This window comes from Salvia hispanica, chromosome 6, assembly GCF_029641045.1.
Source record: "Salvia hispanica isolate PSC_SH4W2 chromosome 6, Shi_PSC_v1, whole genome shotgun sequence".
Taxonomy (NCBI): Eukaryota; Viridiplantae; Streptophyta; class Magnoliopsida; order Lamiales; family Lamiaceae; genus Salvia; species Salvia hispanica.
The window spans coordinates 14,204,873-14,229,169 of record NC_142697.1 but is presented as its reverse complement, the minus strand read 5'-3'; the positions used below and the strand labels follow the sequence as shown (position 1 = coordinate 14,229,169).

Here is a 24,297-nt window from a genome sequence, read left to right as displayed (position 1 = left end):
TTTAGGTAAAATCATGAAAACTATAGATAGCAATTATCACTGCAAAAAAAAAACAATTCATGAGCTATGTTGAGAATTAAAACAAGTAGACTGTTGAACGAAGCCCAGAACCAGCAGGAGAATCTGTACAAAAATCCAACTTCGAGTTCATGTTCAAGCACCACAAGGAGGATAAAGAATCACATGGCTATTGACATCGTATGCACCCAACGTTCAACTACTTTTTACCTAGACAGAGATGCAAGAAGAACCACAGACTAATAGCGTATTCTTTACAATAAACTTTTGGTCGATGAATTGCACCATTACTCCCTCTTAACCTCGGAGAGTTGCTCGAGGAACGGCTGGTAAACCTAGTTCATCCTCACCCTGTCAACAACATCAAATCATTTTATCAGATTCAGTTAAGCCAGAACAAGTACCGCAAATACATGAATAGTAATAAATCAATGGGGAAGCAGTCAGAGTTTCATTAGCAAGATTAAATCCAAATTAGTTGCATATGCAAAAAAAAACATACAATACACCCCAATTGGGAGTGACGAACCACAAAACGATCAAGCTAAAGATTCTGCAATAGTTCATGAAGAGCATTTTGTAAACCTACTTTCCACACATAATACGTAATTTTTTATTTTCCTAATCTAACTAGATAAATGGGACACGTCTCATTTTAAATAGTTAAGATACTCAGTTCATAGAAAGGAAACTACGACAGCCAAGAAAGAAAATTAAACCTAGTCATCAATAAGAGCAATATAAGTAGAAGTATGAAAAGATATAGTAATGATTATAATCATAGACCGGCATTCATTTATCGTACACCATTGTAGAATATTCCATGACTGTATGCATAACAGACAGATCAAGTTTGAATTAGTATTCAGTCCAAGTGATAGGATATAAAAATATATATACGGCCTTTAAACTATTTGGCCTAGAAGAAGTGAATTACCTGCATATTCACTCTGCCTGCTGGATTTGCAGCATGCCCACTTGGTGCTGATGGCAAGTTCAGTTCTGAATCCAGATCAGAGTCCTTATCAGGCTGAAGATAAGAAGGTACTCCATCACTCTCAGTTTCAAATCCCATGTCTGCTTCCAGCGCATCAAGCTCTGTGTCATGAGATAAAAGAATCTCAACAGAGTAGTATATGGAACTAGTAACTACTGAAAAAATAGTAAAAAAACATCCAGAGTAGTTGAACCAAAGTGTAACATGAACATTCAAGAATAAAAGTAAGAAAGTTAGTTCCTAATGCTGGTAAAACATCATTTTGACTAGTAAATTAACTTAATTAGCAGCAGAAAGTATGCATTAGAACACTAGGAGCATGCTTCTAAGTTCTACCCTCTCTTCTACAGAAAAGCATCAGGAATAGTGATAAAAAACTCTTAGGAGTAGTTCACTTAGCCATTTAGGAAAACCCATATTTATAACTAGGACAGTATTGAATATGGGTGGCCCACCAATAAATGGATCAAATCTGTTCATTCAGTACATGCGATTTGGGTGAGCTATCATGTGGGCTGTAAATGGAAAAAGCTGTGTAAGGACTAAATTACCCTTCTGATAAAAGTTTGCTTCCAGTCTAATTGGGGGAAAAGAAAAATTTCGGGGGCAAAAGTGTAAAAAACCTCACCAATTCTGGTTCAACTTTCAAGAACAGAATTGAAAATCACGAACTTTGGGAGTTTTCAAACATGAGATGCTTAGATGAATAGTGCGGGCTGTGGTTCATATATTGGGCTTCACAGTTTAATAACCTTAAAACTGAACACCCATATTTCCCCTGTTTTGAGCTCAAAACTAGCCAAAACTGACAAAGTGAACGAGTCCTTACTCTTAATATCAGGTGGAAGTTGGACAAATATAGTTAGTTGAGTTCTAAGTGAATTTAATTCTTACCACCCATCAGATCGTCCTCATCGATATCATCAGGTACATTATAGCTTCTACCAAGAGACTCTTGAATTTCATTGCTCACATCCATAAGATCCATCATCTCATCTTGTAAGTTCTGTATGCATAAAATCCACTGGTTAATTTAAGATCATCATCAACATATATGCATAAGCAAACAAGTGTCAGGATTGAAGAAACAAACATCAATGTCTTGGATTTTCACAGTCTTCATCATTCCCTTAAGATCTTTGTTTGCTGACTTCAAAGCTGACATCTGCAATGAATGCGAAAAAATAAGACAGACCAACTCAATCTATATGCAGTTTCTTAATGAGACAAGTAGACAACCATACAATAGATGGGCAGCAAAGAAGCATATCAAACTTAAGCCGACATATAGAGCTCTATGCAAGTATCAGGACATAAATTAGTCACAAGACATCACACATCAGAAATAGGCAATAGGTTTCATGATTTCATCTGTATTAGCCTATTATACGATACACTTAGTGTAAAAACATTTGAAATTTCTTGATGGGACCAATACCAATCAGGCACATTTTAAATTTAATCTTATTGTGATGAACATAAATAGAAGAAAATCTCATTCACATGTATGTTAGCGGAAATCTCAAAGTGCACATCATATTAAACAACAATATGAAACACTATCAATATTAAAAATTCAGAATTTTCTGGTTTATAAGAATCTCCAAAGTGCGGCCTACAAAATAATAACTAATCGAAAATCCCACAATCATGCAAGAAATCATCAATATATAAAAGCAAGGTACTCATAAGATGCTCTCATCTATGTCCAGTCAAATAATCAAAACTAAAAGGAGACGGTGAGTTCATGACAAGAAAGCAGCATCTCAAGCACGTACTGTTTGTTGAGCATCTTTGATTCCTTCAGCAGCAAATGAAACTTGATCAAGGTTGAATGTCTGATTGTATAGCATATCACGCTGACCTTCATACCTGCTCAATTTGAGAAAAGATGCTCATGGTTACAATCCAACTCCTTGAATACATCAAAACTTAACTTGTAAAACCTCGACTCCCTCAGTTAATATGCAAAAAGAACCCCATGACTCAGAGGGTTGGCATGTCTAAAAACCACTCATGCAGTCACCATCATGGGGAAACATATAAAAAGTTAACAAGATTTCCATGCAACATGAATTAAGATTCAAGCACAACACTGATGCAACTTACATCTTTTTTTGCTTGAGAACCCTCATGGCTCTAGCCTTAACAGCTTCTTGTGCTGGGCCTGGTCGCGTCTTCTTGATCTGCTCTTTATATCTCACTAATTCAGCATCAAGTTTTTGTATCTTTTCATCAACATTTTCACCTCTTTTATTTATCTGTAATAAAAAAATTATAAACTATGCATCCATTTTAACAACTCAAATGAGTACATAAAAGTGACAAGGACAGAAAGAGGCCCCTAAAATTATATAAGAAGCAAAAAAAACAAAACGAAGAACATAGAGGTATTAAAAACCTACAAAATGTCACCTTCTCATATATTCAGCAAAGATGATTTAGATTATGGGAAGAGAAGGGGACAAAAAGAGTGGTGGGAAAAAACTCTCCTTGTTTAATAGGAAGTGGAAGGGAACAGAAACAAACCAAAACAAAACCTATTAACGGAGATGGACTCCAAAATGCGAAATTAGGAAACGAAACAATATAAATGATTCTCGGTTCTATTTATACCGCATGAGGCTGAGTTCAATCTATTCCCCACCTGGATAACACCCAAAACTGTGGTGGTTGTTTATTCCACTTATCCTTAACATCTGAACCCCCTCCCATCCCCAATCACAATCTATATCTGTCTCTCCAGCAAATGCAGACAGCATTTATAATCCAATGACACAAAAACGAAATGTAAAGTGAATCAGTAGAATTTCAAACCCGGTCAGATGCATCTTGAACGGAGGGCGGCGGTTCCTTATCCTTCTTCACTCCAAACACCCTCCTCATGGTGCTGATTTACTATGTGATTGCAATTGGCGAGTATGAGACTTAGGGTTCCAAAATTGATCTAAAATGTATGTTTTGGATGAAAAACAAAATAGTTGAAATTGAGGAGGGAAGAATGAAGGTTGAGGAAGTAAAAGGGAGAAATTTAAAATCAACGTATTTGCAGCGAAGTTTCCAGGTGAATACTGGAATTTTATCGAGAAACTCCATGGACGGCCGTGCATGTGATCAGCATAAGGTGGGTGGGTCCCCCAATGTGTTTCAATCAATTTTGACAAGCCTGGCCCATACCTCTTATTGGGCTTCACTATATAAAAGGCTCGGCCTATTAACAGTTTACACCCGCCGTTGGTTTAATCTCTACATACGTTTGTTTACATCTTAAAATTACAATTTTCGATTAAATTATGCTTCATATTTCATACTTTTACGAAAAAAAAAATTGTCGATTAAATTATGCTTTGTCTTCCTTTTTTAAAATTTGAATGAGAAATTAAGAAACTGTAATTCATAAAAAAAAAAAAGAACTGCCAATCCATGGCGTGCACGGATGGATCTAGCCTTGGCCAAGCCGCCATTCAAGGCAGGGACTTGGCCGTTGCCAGTGATTCAAGCATAAAGCTACAGCTTACAAGCATATCTCTCATATCTTAAAATTTTTTGTATTATTAGTTCATCATATCTTCTCGTATATTGTATTCTTGTTTAATAAGTTAGAGTACTTTTTATTGTAATCTTTAGGGCTAATTGCCTTAAAAATCCATGAACTTTCACAAAAGTTTGATTTTTCCAGTGAACTATAAATGTTGTGTTAAAAGTCATGAACTTTACTTTCGTGTGCCGATTTCCGTATCGGGTATTCCGGCTAAGATGGCGATATTGACGCTGACGTGGATGATGAGTTGGCTGTTGAGATGGAGTTTTTTTAATTTTTTAATAAACAAAAGCATTACTTTTTACACTTATCCCCCAAATCCCCAAATTCACTATCAATTGAAACACAACTCAAACGAATTGACAAACCCATCTTCTGCGCTCAAGTGCTCCCATCTTCAGCGGTGGTAACGGTGACGGCGATGGCGAGGGCTACGGAATCCGATGGCACCACCGGCTACGTAAGTCCTCCCATCTTTAGAGACTCATTTTTTGTTCTAGAAAATCTATATAACTACTCAGGCACAATAAAAATTGATTGTTTCTTATGGGTAAAGCCTCCAATTTGCATAAAAACATCCTTATGAGGGAGTGAGCTTTAGGATTTATATTTTTAATTTTGAGTCAATAGTCGTTCACTTTTAAAGTATACAGGAATGAGTTATTTTCAGGCATTTTCTGATTTTGAGTTAGTTTAGAATTTTTGATTTTGAAATTGAGTTGAGTTAGTTTAGTTTTTTGATTTTGAGTTTGGAATTTGTATATGGATGGTGTTTTTGGCCTTACAGTCACCATGGGGGACATTTCATTTCAAACGGTAAGTTTCAGAAATATGTTGGTGGTGGAACGACATAGGCTAGTGGTCTAGACCCAGACAGATTTGGGTATTTTGATTTAGTTGAGGAATTGAATAAAATAGAGATTGACACATGAAGTAGACTAACCTTTGTGAATCCTATGACAGCAACCCATGGATATTAAAAGTGATAAGGAGGTGATGGAGATGTTATCTGCTACTCTAGGAGTGAGTTTTAACAGAATGTGTAGTATATATATTGTTGATTGGTGGAAGTCTACTACAGGATTAGAACAAATACTGGAACATAGGAGTGTAGGCATGTGTGGTGAACATGTGGAAGAGAGGGTGTTGAATAAGGTTGAAATTGTGAAAAATAGCAAGAGAGTTGTTGAAAATAGTAACTTTGATTCTGCCACAAAGACTAGGAAGTCCACTTCTGTGAGCAAGGGTAAGAGTGTGGTTCAAAAAAGTGTAGAGAATAATGTGGTTCAATCAGTGGAGAAGAGGGTTGTTGAAAGGGTTAGTAAGGATGTTGTTATATCTTTTGGTAAAAGTGGCAGTGAGAAGGTGGTTAAGTCTTCAGAGAAGCATGGAAGTGAAACATTTAGTAAGAATGTAAGTGAGGTTGTGAGTAAGACGATGACTCTGTCTGTGGATGATAATGTGGATAAGGCTGGTAGTAAGAGTTTGAGTGATTCTATGGAGGAGAATATGAGTGCTTCTGTGGAGGAGAATTTCAGTGATTCTGTAGGTAAGTACATGAGTCATGGTGTGAATACAAGTGCTTCTGCTAAACCCACTGATCAGAATATAGAAGAGGCTGTTGAGAAGAATATGAGTGGTTCTGTACATGAGGGGGTTGGATCAGCTAATGAAATTTTGGGAGAGGGAGTGTATGACAGTGAAAGTGATGGGAGTTACATACCATCAAGTGAAGAGGAGACCGATGATGAAATGGAAGCCGATGAGCTAGTGTTTGAGGATGAAGAATATACACAAGGCAGAAAGAAGATGAAAGAGAGGAAGAAGGCCTTTGTTATAACTGATGAAATGTTCCAGAGGATAGTCAATGGAGGTCAGAAGAGTGACTATGTGTCTGAATATGAAAATTCTGAAGAGGATGATATTTACTCTGACTCCACTGATTTTGAAGATGAAGGGAGACGATCTAGACAACGACATGCTAAAGTGGTGTATGATCCAAAATGTGATCATAAGCTTCTCACATTCAGTGCTGGTATTGGATTTATTGATGGTCACCAAGCTAGAGACGCTCTGACAGATAATGCAGGGTTGAATGGATGACAGATTCATTTTAAAAGAGCAAGTACGAAGGAAGTTGAAGCAGATTGTCAGAGTCCTTGTGAATGGATGATTTTTGGGAGTCGAGTGAAGAAGGATGATGCATTTTTAATAAAAAAAAAATCAGGAAGGGGTTCACACTAGTCCTAGGGCTATGAGGAATAAAATTGCTTCATCCAACTGGATTGCTAGGAAATACTTAAAAGTCTTTAAGCTTAAATCAAATATGACTTGTAAAGATCTAAGTAAAGATTTAATGCAGAGGTATGCTGTTGAGGCCTCTAGGTGGAAGTTATTCTATTTAAGGAGAAAAACTATTGATCTGTTGAGGGGAACTGTGGAAGATAATTATGCCAAGCTGAGGAGGTATGTACTTGAATTGAGTAGAGCTGACAAAGAAGGTAGGTTTGAACTACATGTCGATGTAGGTGTTATATTCAAGGCAATGTACATTGGATTTAGTGGTTTGAGAAACGATATTAAGGAGGGATGTAGAATGGTGATTGGATTGAATGGGGCATTCCTGAAGACATACCTGGCTGGCATATTGTTATCGGCAGTGGGAACTGGAGGGAACAATCAAATGTATCATATTGCTTGGGCAGTGGTTGAAGTTGAGAACGAGGTTTGCTGGACTTGGTTCATTAACATTCTAGTGGAAGAGCTGAACTTGAGTGAAAGAGTTGAGATTACTATCATAAGTGATCAGCAAAAGGTATAATCTTAATTGACATTTTACTTTTTCATTCGTTGAACACTTAGCTTACAACTTACACACATATTTACGATTGTAGGGGCTTCAGAATGCAGTAAAGGAGTTTATCCTATTGGCTGAGCATAGAAATTGTGCAAGACACATCTATACCAATTAGAAAAAAAATCACAAAGGTCCTAAATTGAAGCAGCTTTTTTGGAAGTTGGTTAGAAGTACCTACATGCAGGAGTATGAATTGGCATGCCGGGAGTTAGAGAAGGAAGATGGGCAAGCTTTTGCATATTGAATGGACAAGAACCCGAGCAGATTCAGCAAGGCATTCCTCATGCCAACACAATGCTTTGATGCAGAGACGAAGCCAAGATTTTACGGTTGGAGGGTCCAAATAAAAAATTCAAATAATAAAATGAAACATAAATAATATTACATAATATAAATATAATGTTGTAAACATATAGTTCCGTACAATGATACTATAACATTCCTCTTCTACTTTTCATCTTCTGAAACCACTGCATAATAGCTTCATCAGTTACAGTAACAAACACATCATTCTCAATATAAGGAACTAAGCAATCATTCAATAGTTGGTCTCCCATATGATTCCATAGAGAAGCCTTAACGAGTTTCATTGCTGAAAAAGCTCTTCCAACTGAAGCAGTTGTAACGGGTAAGAGCAATGACAATTTAATTAACAAATAAACCAACGGAAAATTCTCATGTTTCCTTGTAGAAACCATATTCTGAGCAAGACCTGCAATTTCCGATACTTTTGAAAACCTTTCATATGTGCTAACATCAAAAATAAAGTTATCAAGCTGACTTTCAAGCTCATACAAAGTAACTTCAGAATATTTAAGTGGATAATACTTGGCAAGGCGGAGCAACTTCTCTAAATCAAATGCAGAAAATGAGTCTCTAGGATCCAAACATGTCATACACAGAAGTAAATTTGTGTTGACTTCATTAAAACGGTGATTCAACTCTTGAGCTTGCATGTCAATGACTGAACAAAACAACTTAACTCGATAATGAGTGTGACAGTGTTAACCACATTGTTAAAGAGCGTGTCAGACATAGGGTGGATTTTGTTGCCAATGCTGATGAAGAGAAATGTGAGGATGAAAAAGAGTCCACGGTCATACATGAAGAAGACGCACGCCCAACTTTCAATGATGGCGTGTCTAGCATAGTGGAAGCCGAGGACGAATGTGAGCCATTGAATGCCCTTCAAATCTTGAACACCGAACCAAAGCTACATGAGGTTGCTAATGGAAACAAGCACTTGAGGGAGAATCGAGAGAAAGAGGAAAAGCTAGAGAGTGAGAGCATGCTTCAAAAGCCAATAGAGTGTGAGAAAAGGCAAAGACGCAAAAGCCAAGAGAGAGTGGTGGGGGTGAGTGTGAATCAACGCTTTCAAGAGAGAAAAACCACAAGCATGTGAGAAAAAAAGGTTGTTTGTTAGATTCTAAGATCACCCATGGGAGGGCTCTCAATCACCCTATCATTTTTCCCCTTGGTGAGAAGAGCGACACTTATTTCACTAACTATTTCGACTTGTCTTTCACCTTTGGTGACCTAGTGATGCAGAAATTGGAAGGTTTTGAATGTGAACCCTGAGTTGAGGAGGCACCGAATAACTTCTTACCGGTAATAAGCTCATGGGTACAATGTCAAGATGAATCACTCATTGCCCAAGGTTCAAGTGTACCTGATCGGGATTTGAGGACAAATCCTTCAAAAGAAGGAGGGGATGATGTGAATCCGGGTGTCCTAAAGAAGAATCGAAGAACAAGATTTGACGAAAAATCATTTCACAAGAAGGAGGATGATGTGAATCCGGATATTCACCACAGAATACAACGATATCGAAGACCATGGGTTGATTGGGGTCCGAGAAGAGGGTTGAAGACATGACAAGGAGCCAAGCTGAATTCAGAGGTCTGATTCAAACTGGAATTTCACTATGAAGATAAAGTTCAAATTCTCTCATCAGACCACCATTGTCTTCATGTCGAAGGATCTTCGCGTGAGTATCTTGCATGTCTCAATCGGAGTCCGGATGAGGAAGTTATGATCGTTTTAAGAAAGTCGCGCAATGCAGAAAGAAACACGCGGGCGAGTTTTTTGCCACCCCGAAAACACCTGGTCAGGCATTTTAGTCGAAAATCCGATTTTTGTCCAGAAACTTAACGCGGGCGGGCAAAATGAGCCGTGGAAAACACCCGGTCGGGTGTTTTGTCTGAGATGTGACTTTTTGACCAAGACTTGTTTTATTTTGCTCCCTTTTCACTTCTAGTATAAATAGTACACTAGGGTTTGTTCTTGGCAAGCGTTGAACTCATTTGTAATCAAACACAGTCTCAACATTGAGCATCCTTCTTCATCTTTGAAGATTTATCAAAATCCCTTGTGGTTGCACTTAATCTATTGTCGGGCTTAGATTAAATGTTAAGGTATGCAATTATAGTTCTTTTGTTGCTAGTTTTATGGAGTCATTAGATTTTTGCTTTGGTGAAAGTTGCCTTGGGTTGTCTTTATTGTTTTGTAGAAGGTCCATAGGTTCCAAGCATCTATCCAAATCATAACACCTTCATCCTCTTCCTTTTCCACCAATTTTATTGTTTCATTTCTTGTTGGATTTGTTTGGGTTGTTAAAATATTTACAAGAGCAAGTCCTGGGCAAACATATGTGTCTTGAATCCTTAACATTCATATTAAAGGTGGCATACGGGTATGGCCTACCAGCTTTGAATGGGGAGAAATTATGGTTTTCCAGTCACACCTCTACATATGAGAAAGATGCCTGGTAGACCTAAGAAAGTTAGGAGGAGGGACCCATTTGAGAAGGATCCAACCAGACCAAACAAGCTATGGAAGATATGTGTGATGACTTGCCAAAACAGAAGGCCACAACACTAGGACATGCAAGAATGAGACTGTTCATTTGCCAGAGAAACCAAAGGTCGATTTTAGTTTGACTTTAATACATTAATTTGTGTCTTGGTCTAACACATTGTAAACTGATTCAATTTTTGTCAGGCAAAAAAGGGAAGGTCTCGCAATACGCCATAAGAATCGACGTCACATAGTGGCGCCACCACGGTTCGAGGTGGAGGTAGGGGAAGATGGAGTGGAAGAAGAGGGAGGGTTGGACCCAGGGTTGGAGCAGGACCGACTAGAGCAGATACAACTGGAATTGGATCTACTCAACAGAGTGCAACCTGAAGATGTTATTTGTTTATGATGTGTTCTTGACTTTTGAGATTTAGTAATATTTAGGATGTATTCTTGACTTTTGGAGATATTTGGGATGTTTTCTTGACATTTGACATTGAGTAATATTACACTATTGCATAATTTGGTCTCTTAGAATCTAGATTAGAAGCCAGACCACGGCACATAAACACAAAACGACATACTTCAAGTTCCGGTTTTGTCGACGCAAATTTTTAGCCACAATTTGAAGTGATTCAAGTTCAACTTCTTTCGAACGAACTTTCTCATGTAGCGTATTTAGCATAGCAACTCTCGCTTGCAATGCTTTTTGCATGTTGACCTGCTCCATCTTCATTTTTTGCATATAGTTCTCTTGATTGGGTGACAAAGATGGATCAATCCAGCGGAAGAACTTGCAGTCATCTTCCTTCCAAATATGGCACCGATAGAAACGTTGCCCAGGATTGGCATTCGTCCTCGATGTTACAACTTCAGCTTCAATTCCGTGATTACGAACCACGACTTCGGGCCTTGGCCAACTCCCGTGGCTCATATTACACGACGATGTGGACATCCTAAATCAAATCAAATTTATGCTCAAACTAAGTTGTTGAAAATCAAATCAAATCTATGCTCAAAGAGACTCAACAAATCTACAAACTTATGGCCAATGAAAGCATTTCAACTCAAATGAAAAATAATTCAACTTGCAACTGAAAATCGAATCAACAATACGTGTTCAATTCATGCCTAAATTCAATTTGTTCGACTTGTTTTTGAAAATTAATGCAAACTCAATCAAATCAACAAATCTGCAAAATGAATACTAATTGTGCTCAACATATCTGCGCTCAACTCAAATCTGTGCTCAACAATCGAAATCGAGTTCTTGAAATCAAAAGCACAAATCCCTCTCATGTATATTATTGAAACCAGTGCTCAAGTGCTCCCATGCGATTCTATTAATCGATTTATTTTTGAACCCTAATTGAAAGCTGCCAATTGTGAAGCACAAATCGAAAGTTAATGTCAATTCGAGTTCTTGAATCGAGGCCTTGCAAAAATTGAATCAGTTTACAATCCAAAGTTAACAAACAATAAAGTTCATGTCAATTCGAGTTCGATTGAATCGAAATCGAACCCTACCCTAAATTCGAAAATCCTACATCTAACAATCGAAATCGAACCCTACATCTAACAATCGATTTCGAACCCTACATCTAACAATCGATTAAATCTAACCTTGTATTTGATTGAAGACGAAATCGCGACGGGATGAAGGAATTGCAGATGGAAGAGGATGAATTGCGACGGGATGGAGGAATTGCAGCTGGAGAAGGAGGACGAGAGGGAGAAATTGCAGATTGGACTTCGTGATGGGAGGAAGGAATTGAAGAAGAATCATATAACCCTAATTGATTATTTAAATTTTTAACAGAAACTGCACAAAACGACGTCGTTTTGTGCGTGTAAAAACGACGTCGTTTTGTGTATTGACAGACGATATCCCATGTCACAACTCCGGCAGCCATGTAGGATAAGTTTCGGCCGAAAATATACCGGGTCGGGTCTTCCAGGAAATTTACACAACCCGATAAAGTTCTTGACTTTTAACGCAACATTTATAGTTCACGGGAAAAACCAAACTTTTGTGAAAGTTCATAATTTTTAAGGCTATTAGCCCTTATCTATATTTACTTTTCTAACTTTTTCATATCTTCCTACTTGATAAGAGATTAAACTCTTATCACCCAATCAGCGGTCGTCCTCGCGCAGAGCAAATCGACGTTTCAGTTATAGAGGCGAGGAGGTGATAGGTTAGTGATGACTGGCATTTGAGTTTTTTTTTTTAATTAGGCATATTAGCCCATTTTATAGTGCTATTTCAAATCAAGTGGGACTAGCGACAGCCTAATCAAACTCGTGGTTTAAGAGCGATCACAATAGGGGCGTCGTCCCGCATCCTGTGCGGACGGCGCCCCCACCAGCGCCTACGAAGGCGACACGCCGTAGGGAAGGGCATGGCCGGAGGGCGCTCGATAGTCAATCTTGACTTTTGTTTTTCTTTTTGTTTTTTTTATTTCAACTCCATATATACAACTTATTGCACTTCATTTTATTCACATCTCTTATTATTTCGATTATAAACTCTCTCTCTAGATATAATTAAATTGGAGGGAAGTTGGGAGTACTCTGACAGAGGGTTGTTAGAGGGTTGTGAATTTTTGGGAAGGCTTTCGAGAAGACTCTCCCTATTGTGAATGTTCTAATAATTATTGCTAAAAACTTTTTTTCTTAAAATTTTTTTATCTTAAGATAATCACTAAATATTCTAAATAAAATATTTTCACGAGATATTCCAAGAACATTTTGCCTTTCTAAGTCAACTTTTCTTAATAAAAATTCTCAAAACTCCATATTAAAAAATTACATTTGATTTATAAAATGATACTCTCTTCCTCCTATAACATACTTTCCTTTTTAGATTGTCTCACAAAAGATGTTCCATTTTATTTTTTTGAAAAAATTCTCCCTCACATTAATATAAATATACTATTTTCTCTCTCCACATAACACGCAAAATAAGATCTCCTAAAATCGGGGGTCATTCTCCAACTATGTCATCTATTATGGGACGGATGGAGTAGTAAATAAAAAAATGGACATTTTATTTTCAATTATACATGCAATATAATAAGAAGAATAAAGAATTTGATGAGACTACTGGGAATGGGGTATGGTGCCCCTTGCACAACGGAAGTCATCTATAAATAAATAAATCATGCATACAGATTTATTTGATCGATTATGGGATCAATTACTCACATGTTAAACAATAAATTGAATAGAAAAATGCACATAAATCATGCTTAAGGAATTAAAACCCTAATTCATGATATTCTACGGTTTAGGATTACCGAACAGATTCTCCGAAGAATCGACGATTTTGCGCCTTCTCCTAGTGATGTTCTTCATACTCAACCACGAACCTTCTAATCTGTATCCCGAACTCAGATAATGACCTTTGGGTGGGCAAAGCTTGTCAAAATCAAAAATGACTTTATTAGAAAGAATACAGAACTTCAGTTCTGTGAAGAACTGAAGAAACCGTCCACTCACAGAGGAGGGGAACGAAATTAATGAGTTAAAAAACTGTTAATCTCCTTTTATATAGAGTTATGATGAGCCAGATTAGGAATCCATGGAGGTTGGACTTGGGCCTAACCTGTTGGTCTTTTACTAATTAAATTAAGCCCCAATTTAGTACAAGTCCAAACAGAATATTATTATCATCCACTATAGTATAATAATATTGACTGCCCGTCCAATCCCAAATTACGAGTAATCCGGGATTTACCTCTTTAATTTATTATTTCTCATGTTTAAGATATAAATATCCATTAATTAATTTAAATTTGCTATTTGATTTAAATTAATTAATATCTTTTTCCAAGAGTTGTCTAGTTCAAAATCTTTATTTATTATTATGGAATAAATTCCAACTGGCTAGGTTTCTAAATAATAAAATCTTTCTTGAACACCTCTCGAGAATATTATCAAACTGGACTCCCCCAGTACACGATTCATTGCAATAACAATACTACACCTCTAGACACTTTATTAAATGGAAGCACATTACAATATAAAATAAAAGGGGAAATTATATTTATCTTTATTCATTATATTTAAAAGGGGTACTTATAATTTTTCAACACCAAATTGTTAATTTGGAGTGCAAGAGGTTCATGCATAGATTCTGTTAAAAAAACTAAAATTATGTGTCAATAAATTGGGCTGCTTTTATGTTAATTGGGCTCAGATTATGAACTCAATTTCAGGCTTTTGAGTGGTGTGATGAAGAAGGGCTAATATGTTGGCCTCCTACCATGATTGATCTGAACACAAGGCTTCTGGTTTTGTGATCTTGCTAGAGGTTTTGTTCAGCTCTCAATAATTGAATCAAAAATTCCTGAGGATAATTCATAGGTATGGAGTTTCTGTTGTTGAGTTCGTTTTGGTAAAACTACTTCAATTTAATAAGATCAAACTAAATATTTAAACTCAGCAATTGCTGTATCCTTCCTGTTAATTTTATATGCTTATCTTGAAGAGCTTTTGCATTGTTTGGTTAAATTGTCAAAAATGCAGATGTAGCACAAATGAAAATTCTACTCAATTATGTTGTTTCCATTGACTTGCAGATAGAATATTGTTGTCACATCATTTCCACCTCTCTCTCTCTCCTATGTAATGCCGTAGGGAAGACCATAAGCTTGCAGTCGCTTCTGTTAAGAATATAATTATCTTTCTTGAAACATGGGCCACACTAATTGGTTATGCATTTTTGTCAACATTCAATATATTTGAACAGGTTTTTCTTGAAGTCAAGGTAAATATTTAATAAGCTGCATTAGAACAGCAGGTTTCTTAGTCCACATACTGAGAGATGTTTGAAATTTGCTTTATTCTATCATTTCTTCTATGCAACAGTTGTCTATTCTTTCAACTGTTGTGTAGTGTACATGCTCATGGAGATACCAAGATTCTGTTGCATTTTTACGCTTATCTTCATGAGCTTTTGCGTTGTTCAGTTGAACTGTCGAAATGCAACAGCTGTAAAGGCTGATATAGGTGCCATTCTTGATCTTCACACTACTCTTGGAAAGATATGCAGGTCTTGCATCTCTATGGCAATCGAAGATTTCTACTCCAACCGTGACCACACCGCCATGATTGTGCCTCATTTCAGGGACTCCGGCACTGATGCATTTGCTGCAGCTTCTGCTGGTAAAAAATCTTATTCTCATCCATACTATTTCACTCTCTGCTATATTTTTCCTCATTAGACCTTTCTTGCAGCCATAGAACTACTCAAGAATACTCAAGTAATGGCCATACTTGGGCCTCAGAGATCCGTTCAAGCAGACTTTGTGATAGATATAGGCGACAAAGTGAGAGTTCCAGTAATATCTCCACCAATGAGCCCGATCCTGTCATCTAAAGAATCGCAGTACTTTATTAGATCAGCGTGGCGTTCGTCCTCCCAGGCCAAAGCAACTGCAGCAATTGTGAAGGCCTTTGGTTGGAAGGAAGTCACATTAGTTTATGAAGACAGCAATTATGGGAGTGGATTAGTACCAGTTTTGGCTGAAGAAATGTTAAACCACAATGTTTTACTGTCAAAACTAAGTGCTGTAACTCCTGCCAAACATCATCAGCTTCTTCAACAACTACAGCAATTGAAGACCCTACAAACAAAGGTGTTCATCGTGGTTATGCTATCAAATCTTGCATCCCGGTTCTTCCAAATGGTTGAAGAAGCCGGGATGCTGGCCAAGGGGTATGCTTGGATTATAACTGGTTTGGATTCTGTTGATTCAGAAACCATTGAGGCAATGCAAGGCATAGTTGGCGTGAGGCCTTACATTCCTAGATCTCGTGAACTTAGCCGCTTCACTAAGAGATGGAGAAGGAGGTTCCATGAGGAGAATCCGGAGATGGACAGAACAGAAGTTAATGTTTTTGGGCTGTGGGCTTATGATATCACAACAGCGTTAGCTGATGCATTCGAACGTGTTGGAGTAGCATCCCCACGGTTCAAGAAACTTATGCAGAGATGGAATTTGACAGATTTGGAAGCAATAGGAACTTCAAATAGTGATCCATCTTTTGTTCATATGATCAGAAACTATGAGTTCAGAGGGTTGAGTGGCAATTTCAATCTAAGCAACGGGCAGTTGAAGGCATCTGCCTTTGAGATAGTGAATGTTGTTGGTTCAGGAGCAAATAGAGTTGGATTCTGGACCGAAAGCTACGGCATTTCACAGAAGCTGATCACAGATGATTCGAATGCAGTTTACTCGACCAAAAAAGATGCCCTTGGGGTCGTGCTATGGCCAGGAGGGACAGTCGCTGTGCCCAAAGGCACGGAGGTTCCGAAAAATGGAACAAGGTTGAAAGTTGGAGTTACTGTGAGGAGTGGTGGATTCTCTGAGTTTACCAAAACAGAGAGGAATTCAGAAACAAATATTGTTGAAGCAACTGGCTTTTGCATTGATGTTTTCAAACAAGTGATGGAATTGCTACCATATGCTATACCATATGAGTTTTTCCCCATTGAATATGTTGATCACCAGAAAGATGGAGATTATAGTGACATTTCTAACCTGAAATCTAATTTGGAAGCCATTTCTGAGGTTTATATTTTCTATCTTCATCATAGTCTTTTAGATTGTTTGGTAAGCACTAACCAATGTCTGAAACAGAAGTACGATATAGTGGTCGGAGATATCACCATCACAGCAAACAGATCGGAACTACTCGATTTCAGCTTCCCCTACACAGAATCTGGCGTTGCTGTCATCGTCCCAATCAAGGACAACGACAGCAGGAACGCTTGGATTTTCATGAAACCTCTCACGACGGGGCTGTGGCTAGCAGCCGGAGCATGCTTTTTCTTCACTGGATTCGTTGTGTGGGCTCTTGAGCATCGCGTGAACGAGGAATTCCAAGGTCCTCCTCTTCAACAAGTTGGAACTGTCTTCTGGTTCGCCTTCTCAACCATTGTTTTTGCACACAGAAAGCCGCATATTTAATTCAATCTCATTATCAATTGAGCTCTGTTTGTGTAAATATGAAGTGACTGACTGTCACAGGGGAGAGAATTGTTGGCAATTTAACAAGATTTGTGGTGATTATATGGATGTTTGTGGTGCTGGTTCTGAGCTCGAGTTACACAGCAAGCTTGACATCAATGCTAACTGTGCAGCAGCTTCAGCCTACCATCACCGACATCCACGATCTGATCGAGGAGGGTGACTACATCGGGTACCAGTATGGCTCCTTTGTCACCGGACTATTGAGAAACATGAATTTCGATACCTCCAAGTTCAGAAGCTACAGAACACTGAAAGAATACGACGTCGCCCTCTCCAAAGGTAGCAGGAATGGAGGAGTGGCTGCCATTGTTGATGAGCTCCCTTACATTAGGATGTTTCTTTCCAAATATTGCAGGAAGTATACTATGATTGGCCCAATATACCAGACTTCTGGTTTCGGATTTGTAAGTCGTATATATATATTTATATCCTTCAAGGCTTCAACGCGTCCAATCAATATTCAAAGGCATGTCCTCTTTCTCAGGCATTTCCGAAGGGCTCGCCACTAGTTGCTGATGTTTCAAGGGCGATCCTGAGGCTGAAAGAGGATGAGGAAATGGAGAGGATTTCAAGAAAATGGTTTAAAGAAGGAAGGTGCAGAGGCAGTGATGGAGCAACAGTGAACACCAAAAGCCTCAGTGCAGATAGTTTCAAAGGCCTCTTTCTAGTAGCTGGTCTCTCATCATCCTTGGCTCTAGCTATATTTGTGTCGAAATTCGTGTACGAGAATCGGTGTATGTTGAACTCTGCTGCTTCTACCAAGCTCAAGATTCATGATCTAGCTAGAGCTTTTTATCAGAAGAAAGATGGTAGTACCATATCAGAGGAGTCTCTTAGTCCTTAGAGGAAGAGTTTCAGCATCCACTCCAGAACCAATGACTCCCATATCTTAAAGATAAACTATTATGTGTTGTGTGTATGTGTGTGTGGAGAAGAGCATTCGCCTGTATAGTAGCATTTGTTAGCTTACAATGTAGAAGATTTCTTTTCCAAAAACTCGTTTGAAATTAATTCAATCATTTTTTTTATCCTACTTAGTCAAGTTTGTACAAAAACTTATGCTGTCCACTGGATGGAGGAAGTAGTAATTGGCAAGGAATTGAGTTATGAATAATCGAAGCACATTATAATATAAAATTAAAGGGAACTCATATTTATAAGGTTAATTATTTTCAGATTTACGTGTCAAACATTATTTAAAAAAGAAGATAAATTTATTTATTTAATTAATTTAGGAAAGGACACGTTGGATTATATAACTACTCATTTAATTGGGCCGCTTTTTGTTAATGGGCTCAGATTATGAGGCTTTTGAGTGTATGCAGAAGCTCTTTTAAACCGAAATTATAAGTCCGGTCCGTTACTCCAGTTCAGCCTGACAAAAATGGCGGCAACGGCAACTGTCACCACCTACCACAGCGGAGTGTTTGGGCGGCGCCGCCCGTCTCAATTCTAACTACCGATAAAGTAGAATCCTCGGAACTGTCAAAGGAATAAAATGTGACAGATTTCCTAAGAAAGTGTTCTAAAAAGATACTCTTCTTATTTAACTCTGCTTGAATTTAGCCCTTCGTAAATACTTATACTCCCTCCGTCCTACAAAAGATGTCGCACCTGTGAGATGGTACGAAATTTTAGGAAGTTTTATTTTGTATGTTAAGTGGAGAGAGAAAATATAATATTTATATTGTCGTGAGAAGAAACTTTTTCTAAAATTTGAAATGTGACATCTCTAATGGGACAAACTAAAAAGAAAAATAAAACATCTTTTATGAGACAGAGGGAGTAGTATGCTATGGCATTTGATGCGCAACAAAATAATCTAAACATGCCCCATCATAAGTTTAGAAACAAATCACGTTTCAAAAATGGCAAAAAGAGATTATGATAACGAAATTATTATTGTCTTATTTTTTCCGTCAAAGGTGTTCGTGCTAAAAGCAGAACACCTTTTAAATGTTGAACACAATACCAAATAATGCAGGCCGTTATAAGAGAATATAAAATTATAATTAGACCATTTTTAATTCATTATAGGAATTTCGAATTTTGAAATGAACTAAATAATCTAAAAATGAACTAGGTCATTTTAAGATTCAGAATACCATATTAAACTAATAATAAAGTAACAATGACCTTAATGGTCTCCTACAATAAACTATTTTCATGTGGTTCTGTGTTCTGCGTTTAAGATTAAATCTGTGTTGATCATGTGCATACAATCCTATAAGGTGTATTAGGGTCCTCACACCTCCACAATATAAAACGCAACACATACCATTAGACTAAAATACAACATTATTTTACTAAAATAGTACTCCCTCCATCTGCGAATAGGAGTGCCGTTTAATATCATCTTTATACCGCAATTTAAATTTAGACAAAATACCAATATAAATGCAAAATTTGTATTTTTGTATAGTAACTTACATCACATAACCACGTGATAATCACTCAATCAAAGACGCTAAAAACAGAACGCAAACACACCTTACATTGAATGGAATACATCAAATATAGACTCAAACAGCATATATGAAGACAGAAACAACACAAAAATGATTTTGAAGAATTTCATATTTATGAACCATAACTCACAACTCTCCCCAACTCATTCCACCCTAATTCGATTTCAAGCCAAGATTCTTCCGGGCCATCCCAACGAACAAATCCCCAGATTTTATCATGCCAGGAATGCGCCCGCTCAAAGTTAAGCACATCATCTGTGCCACTCCCTCCTTTTTACCGAGTGAAACCAGCGCAAATGCTGAAGCTGGCTTGTACGTGGCTAGCTTGCTCTCGCTTTGCCCCTTCATGAGCAGCTTCACGTTCTTAGCAACAACTGCAGCATGCCCCTGAGCTAAGTATCCTTGCTTGAGTTCCTATATTTTACATGATTAGCATAAATCAGTATATTAATCAAGCCAGCCGTTCATCATTTAAAGGATTGCTAAATGATTGAGTGCAACTGTGCAAGTCGGCAAGTCCATTGCTACATTTAGATCCTTCACTATTTTCTCAGTCAAATAGTGCAATCTAATATTTTGATGTTCTTGATCCTAGGATCGAAAGAGATGCAAGGAAGAAGATGGACTTACAGGAACATCGGTGATATCTCCAATAGCAAAAATGTTATTGTGACCCTTAACCCTGAACTTGTTGTCGACCATTAGCCTTCCATGAACATCTAAGCTATCTCTCACACAAGTCTCCCTCAGCCACGACGAAGCAAGTGGCTTTCCGATGCAAAGGTAATGACAATCAGCATGGATTGTTTCTCCACCTGATGTATGATAAACACCATTTGATCCAGACTCCAAGTCGACAGATTGACCCAAGATGACTTCCACCTTCTTTGAAATGAGCCAATTCAGTGCCTTTTTTCCAGCCTTTTCTCCAACGAACTCCAGCAACCTCGGCCCTTTGTGCACCAAAGTTACCTTTTTGTCGGGATAGGCAAAAATGATCTCAGATGCTAGTTCTACACCACTTGGTCCGCCTCCAACGACCAAAACTGATTTTGCTGCCTTTATCTTGTCATGTTCTGCAGAGAAATAAGATTAGTTCAGAGCTTCGTATAACCCAGCAGCATTTATACTTGTTTTACTTATATAGCATTCTTTAAAGTGAAAAGTTTTCAGTGAATTCAGATTCCACCAAGGGAATCACACCTCAAATACTTTACAAGACAAACACATCTGACATTTATCATAAGACAATAAACACGGTCCAAGCATGCAAATATGAAAGGTAGCTCACACAACATAGAGCTATTTGGAGATACTGGAATCCTTTAATATCATGATAGTTGACAGTCAGAACTGTATAATATCATTCGAACATGCAAATTGCTAAAGACAATATTAACATAGGAAAAGATGGCATGTCACGGACAGATGAGAGTATTCAATGAAGACCTACCCAGACAACAGAGAGTAACAAAATAAAGAAATCACATCTAAAGCCTAAGAGTAGTGCAGAATGCATCCTAGTACAAATACGAAGGTCCTAACTCTATTGTCGAGTTAAACTACTTTTTTTACCTCCTTGGTACTTATGGAGCTTCTCGGATCTTGTAAATTCAGGACCACCTGCATGACCAGTGGCAATGACAAGATAATCGAACCCAACGCAACGGCCGTCTGCAGTTGTAACTTCACGTTCTGTGATGTTAGTTGCAGCAGATGTAATAATATGAGCCTGGGAAAGGTACTCTGAATGATTAATCACTGTTCTTTCTGCAAAAGATGGCTCAACAGTGGCTCTCATTTCTGCCCAAGCAATCTCAAAATATTCCTTCCTGAAATAAGTTTTAGCAATCAAATAAACCAAAAACAGAAGTATGTTGATTCAAAAATCAAACTTTCAGTAGAATAAAGCAAAACATTCTAAGAAACTACAGATGGCGCCATCTATAATCCGACACCAACTATCCAGTTTGTTGATAGATCTGCATCATAAGAGGAACTTTTGATGCGAGTCATCCTAAAATTTATATATTTATGTTCCTTCTAGTAAGATATGTTAGACCCTCCTCAAACTAAACATAGGTACAATAAATGACCATCTAACTTGTCCATTTTCTGTTTGGGGTAAATATTAAGTCTCAGCCATGCTTAAGAATTAAATTCTCACTGAGTTTCAAAATTAGACATGCTTGTGTTTCATACTTTCACCAATGATAAGCATATAAGCTAGGGAGCCCTAACACCCCTTTGGTCACACCTCCAGGTAGCCCCTTTCCATAAGCCATCCAGATAACCCAAAACCATGGTCAAAGGCAAAGGGTTGGCTCCCACTTATATGCTATTCCACTTTCATGTGGAACCGATATAGGATTCGTATCACCAAAGTTTTAAACAAAGTAGTAACAAACAATGTTTTTGCTGTGATAATATCTAGTCTTACTGCAAATCCTTCACAAGTGAGAAGACAGCTGAAACTAAATTCCCTTATTCAGCTAAATATCACTCAAAAATTTGTCAAACAGAGATACTTTTATTTCATGAATATGTAACTATTTTGATTCCTCTCCATCATATTCAAACCGGAGCGGATCTCCTACACCACTTTCCCTACTCCATTCCTAATCCACACTCACAACTTAATAAAAATAACATGATATATCAACAAATGAAACATATTTTCCATAATCATAACCTTTTAAAACCTCAAGGTCAACAATCAAAATGATAAAACACACAAAGCAAAATCAAAATGAAATTAAGCAAAATTGAATGAAACAACATGAAGTTGAGGTAGAACTTACGGATCAATAAGATGGACATCGCACTGATCCTGAAGGCCCTTCGCCATCACACAGCCGGCAACTCCGCCGCCGACAACCACCACTCTCGTTCTCTCCATTTCAAACAAATTTAAAAAACCTTGTTTTTCGCTCCACAAATAGCAAAATCGAATTCACGAATCAAATACCGTAGCTTCCAAGCAAACAAATCGTGTGGAAATCAAATTATCTCACAGCAGCGCAAGAAGAGAAGCAGCCAATGAGCCTCTTATATAGAAACGCGGAGTCTACCTGTAAAGTGGATGGAAAAAGTAGTATGCGTTTGCGAAAATTCAACTGCAAATGCAATTAAAAATTAGAGTTGAATTTTAACTGAGGAAGAAGACAAGAATCGATGAGAGATAATGGACTAACACAACATTAACAGTATCTAAACGGCCGCCATCAACGACGTCATCTAGTCGTTAGATTAAACGGAAATCAATTTGTTTTCAATATTATTTTAGAGATGATTATTTGATATCAATTTGTTTTCAATAATATTTTAGAGATGATTGTTTTGACTGCATTTTTTCCAATGAATTGCTGAGCAACGTTGTGATATGACAGAGCAGCGGCCAAATAATTCGGTAATAAAATATTTGAGTATTCTTGACTCTGATCCATGTAGAATTGTGGATGGTGTGATGTTTTTGTTTATAGTCATTGGAGCATCCACTGTACGCCGACACTTTTTAGTGGACATTTTTTCTTTTTTGTTCATAGCTACTTTTTATTTGTTCACAGCTACAAAAAAAAAAATTCCGCAGCAACAGTGGACACTTTTGTTAGTCACATTTCACTTTATTTTTATTCTTTGTATATTTTGATTCAATTAGAATTAAAATTATCGGACTAAAAATAATGGGTGAATCTTCGTCTTTCCCGTGCATTTGGTAAATTCTGTTGAGTGAAATTGGAGGTGGAGTGAAAATGGGTGTGGAGTGAAAAACAAATGGGTGGGTTATTTATTAAAAGAAGTAAAAAAAATAATTAAAAAATCGAAATTTAAAAAAAATAAAATGAAAAACGGCGACCGCCGCGGGGCTTCTCTCTCCTCCGGCTCGTCCACGCCGCATTCGAGGCGAATGCCCTTCCGCCCCACCAAATTCGTCCGCCTCCGGGGCGGACGCGTCCTCCGCAGTAGACCGCCGCGGCTAAGCCGCGATCGGGGCGGCCGGCGCGCCGCTCCTATAGTGGATGCTCTTAGTATTACTCCTTCTCTTGAGCAGTGGTGGAAACGTTTCTATTTAGTGTACGATTTTTAAAAAATTATGTTAAGTGAATTAAGTAATAAAGAATAAAGTAGGAAATGAAAAAGATAGAAAGATGAAAATTGTGTTAATTGAATTAAATAAATAAAAAATAACTATAAAAATTAAAAAGATAGAAAAATAAACAGAGACTAAAGTAAAAGATTATAAAGTAACTGAAAAGATATATGTTGATTTTTACTTAAAAAAAAATAAAAATAATTTTATTACTATAAAATGTAACAAAATAATTAAATAACTCTACCATAGAACGGGTTGAGTATTATTTTCTATTGTATTGAGCAAATAAATACATACGCATAAATAGGTATTGAACATTGGCCGCCACGACTATGAGACATTATATTAAAGTCTTGAGACTGTAAGAGCATCTGCACGTGAAATAGGTGAATTGAGAATGTACAATCCTTATTTAATTTTTCAAAATATAAATATATTTTTCTTAAAAAATAGAGATGTTTAAAAGAAAAAGGGTAAATTTAAAAGG

The 24,297-nt window shown here is 37.4% G+C and overlaps 4 protein-coding genes across 7 annotated transcripts; 2 read left to right on the top strand and 2 right to left on the bottom strand.

Annotated features, from left to right (window-relative positions):
• Positions 1-69: 69 nt before the first annotated feature.
• On the bottom strand, positions 70-4,097 carry LOC125205872 (vacuolar protein sorting-associated protein 60.1). 2 transcript variants are annotated; one of them, XM_048105041.2, is made up of 7 exons: positions 3,833-4,097; positions 3,125-3,276; positions 2,794-2,887; positions 2,109-2,180; positions 1,910-2,021; positions 956-1,116; positions 70-369 (listed from the first exon to the last, which is right to left on the bottom strand). In XM_048105041.2, the coding sequence occupies exons 1-7, from the start codon at positions 3,899-3,901 to the stop codon at positions 316-318; spliced, it is 714 nt and encodes a 237-aa protein (XP_047960998.1). In that variant the 5' UTR covers positions 3,902-4,097; the 3' UTR covers positions 70-315. The 2 variants fall into 2 exon arrangements, with proteins under 2 accessions (XP_047960998.1, XP_088917307.1); XM_089061181.1 differs by lacking the exon at positions 3,833-4,097 and adding an exon at positions 3,431-3,575.
• A 1,501-nt stretch (positions 4,098-5,598) lies between these two features.
• LOC148923258 (uncharacterized) lies at positions 5,599-6,685 on the top strand. Its single transcript, XM_089060083.1, has one exon. The coding sequence runs from the start codon at positions 5,673-5,675 to the stop codon at positions 6,657-6,659; it is 987 nt and encodes a 328-aa protein (XP_088916209.1). The 5' UTR covers positions 5,599-5,672; the 3' UTR covers positions 6,660-6,685.
• Positions 6,686-14,970: 8,285 nt separating this feature from the next.
• On the top strand, positions 14,971-18,269 carry LOC125208557 (glutamate receptor 2.8-like). Of its 3 annotated transcripts, none has more exons than XM_089060590.1 (4): positions 14,971-15,378; positions 15,451-17,176; positions 17,254-17,653; positions 17,734-18,269. In XM_089060590.1, exons 1-4 carry the CDS (start codon positions 15,114-15,116, stop codon positions 18,091-18,093), a joined length of 2,751 nt encoding a protein of 916 aa, XP_088916716.1. In that variant the 5' UTR covers positions 14,971-15,113; the 3' UTR covers positions 18,094-18,269. The 3 variants fall into 3 exon arrangements, with proteins under 3 accessions (XP_088916716.1, XP_088916715.1, XP_088916714.1); XM_089060589.1 differs by lacking the exon at positions 17,734-18,269 and having other exon boundaries at positions 15,451-16,787; positions 16,857-17,137; positions 17,247-17,534; XM_089060588.1 differs by lacking the exon at positions 17,734-18,269 and having other exon boundaries at positions 15,451-17,137; positions 17,247-17,534.
• A 1,370-nt stretch (positions 18,270-19,639) lies between these two features.
• LOC125207148 (uncharacterized) lies at positions 19,640-22,843 on the bottom strand. Its single transcript, XM_048106368.2, has 4 exons — positions 22,519-22,843; positions 21,293-21,549; positions 20,348-20,793; positions 19,640-20,131 (listed from the first exon to the last, which is right to left on the bottom strand). The coding sequence occupies exons 1-4, from the start codon at positions 22,614-22,616 to the stop codon at positions 19,871-19,873; spliced, it is 1,062 nt and encodes a 353-aa protein (XP_047962325.1). The 5' UTR covers positions 22,617-22,843; the 3' UTR covers positions 19,640-19,870.
• Positions 22,844-24,297: the final 1,454 nt, after the last annotated feature.

What these genes read in the sequence shown, in the direction of transcription:
- LOC125205872 (XM_048105041.2), bottom strand. Translation starts at nt 3,901, where the DNA reads ATGAGGAGGGTGTTTGGAGTGAAGAAGGATAAGGAACCGCCGCCCTCC. An exon ending in TGAGGACGATCTGATGGGTG is followed by an intron (nt 1,117 to 1,909) that starts GTAAGAATTAAA and finishes CTCATGACACAG; the next exon opens with AGCTTGATGCGCTGGAAGCA. An exon ending in CAGGCAGAGTGAATATGCAG is followed by an intron (nt 370 to 955) that starts GTAATTCACTTC and finishes TGTTGTTGACAG; the next exon opens with GGTGAGGATGAACTAGGTTT.
- LOC125208557 (XM_089060590.1), top strand. Translation starts at nt 15,114, where the DNA reads ATGCTCATGGAGATACCAAGATTCTGTTGCATTTTTACGCTTATCTTC. An exon ending in GTTTTTGCACACAGAAAGCC is followed by an intron (nt 17,177 to 17,253) that starts GCATATTTAATT and finishes CACAGGGGAGAG; the next exon opens with AATTGTTGGCAATTTAACAA. An exon ending in AGACTTCTGGTTTCGGATTT is followed by an intron (nt 17,654 to 17,733) that starts GTAAGTCGTATA and finishes CCTCTTTCTCAG; the next exon opens with GCATTTCCGAAGGGCTCGCC.
- LOC125207148 (XM_048106368.2), bottom strand. Translation starts at nt 22,616, where the DNA reads ATGGAGAGAACGAGAGTGGTGGTTGTCGGCGGCGGAGTTGCCGGCTGT. An exon ending in GATGTCCATCTTATTGATCC is followed by an intron (nt 21,550 to 22,518) that starts GTAAGTTCTACC and finishes AACTTATTTCAG; the next exon opens with GAAGGAATATTTTGAGATTG. An exon ending in GAGATATCACCGATGTTCCT is followed by an intron (nt 20,132 to 20,347) that starts GTAAGTCCATCT and finishes TGTAAAATATAG; the next exon opens with GAACTCAAGCAAGGATACTT.
- LOC148923258 (XM_089060083.1), top strand. Translation starts at nt 5,673, where the DNA reads ATGTGTGGTGAACATGTGGAAGAGAGGGTGTTGAATAAGGTTGAAATT.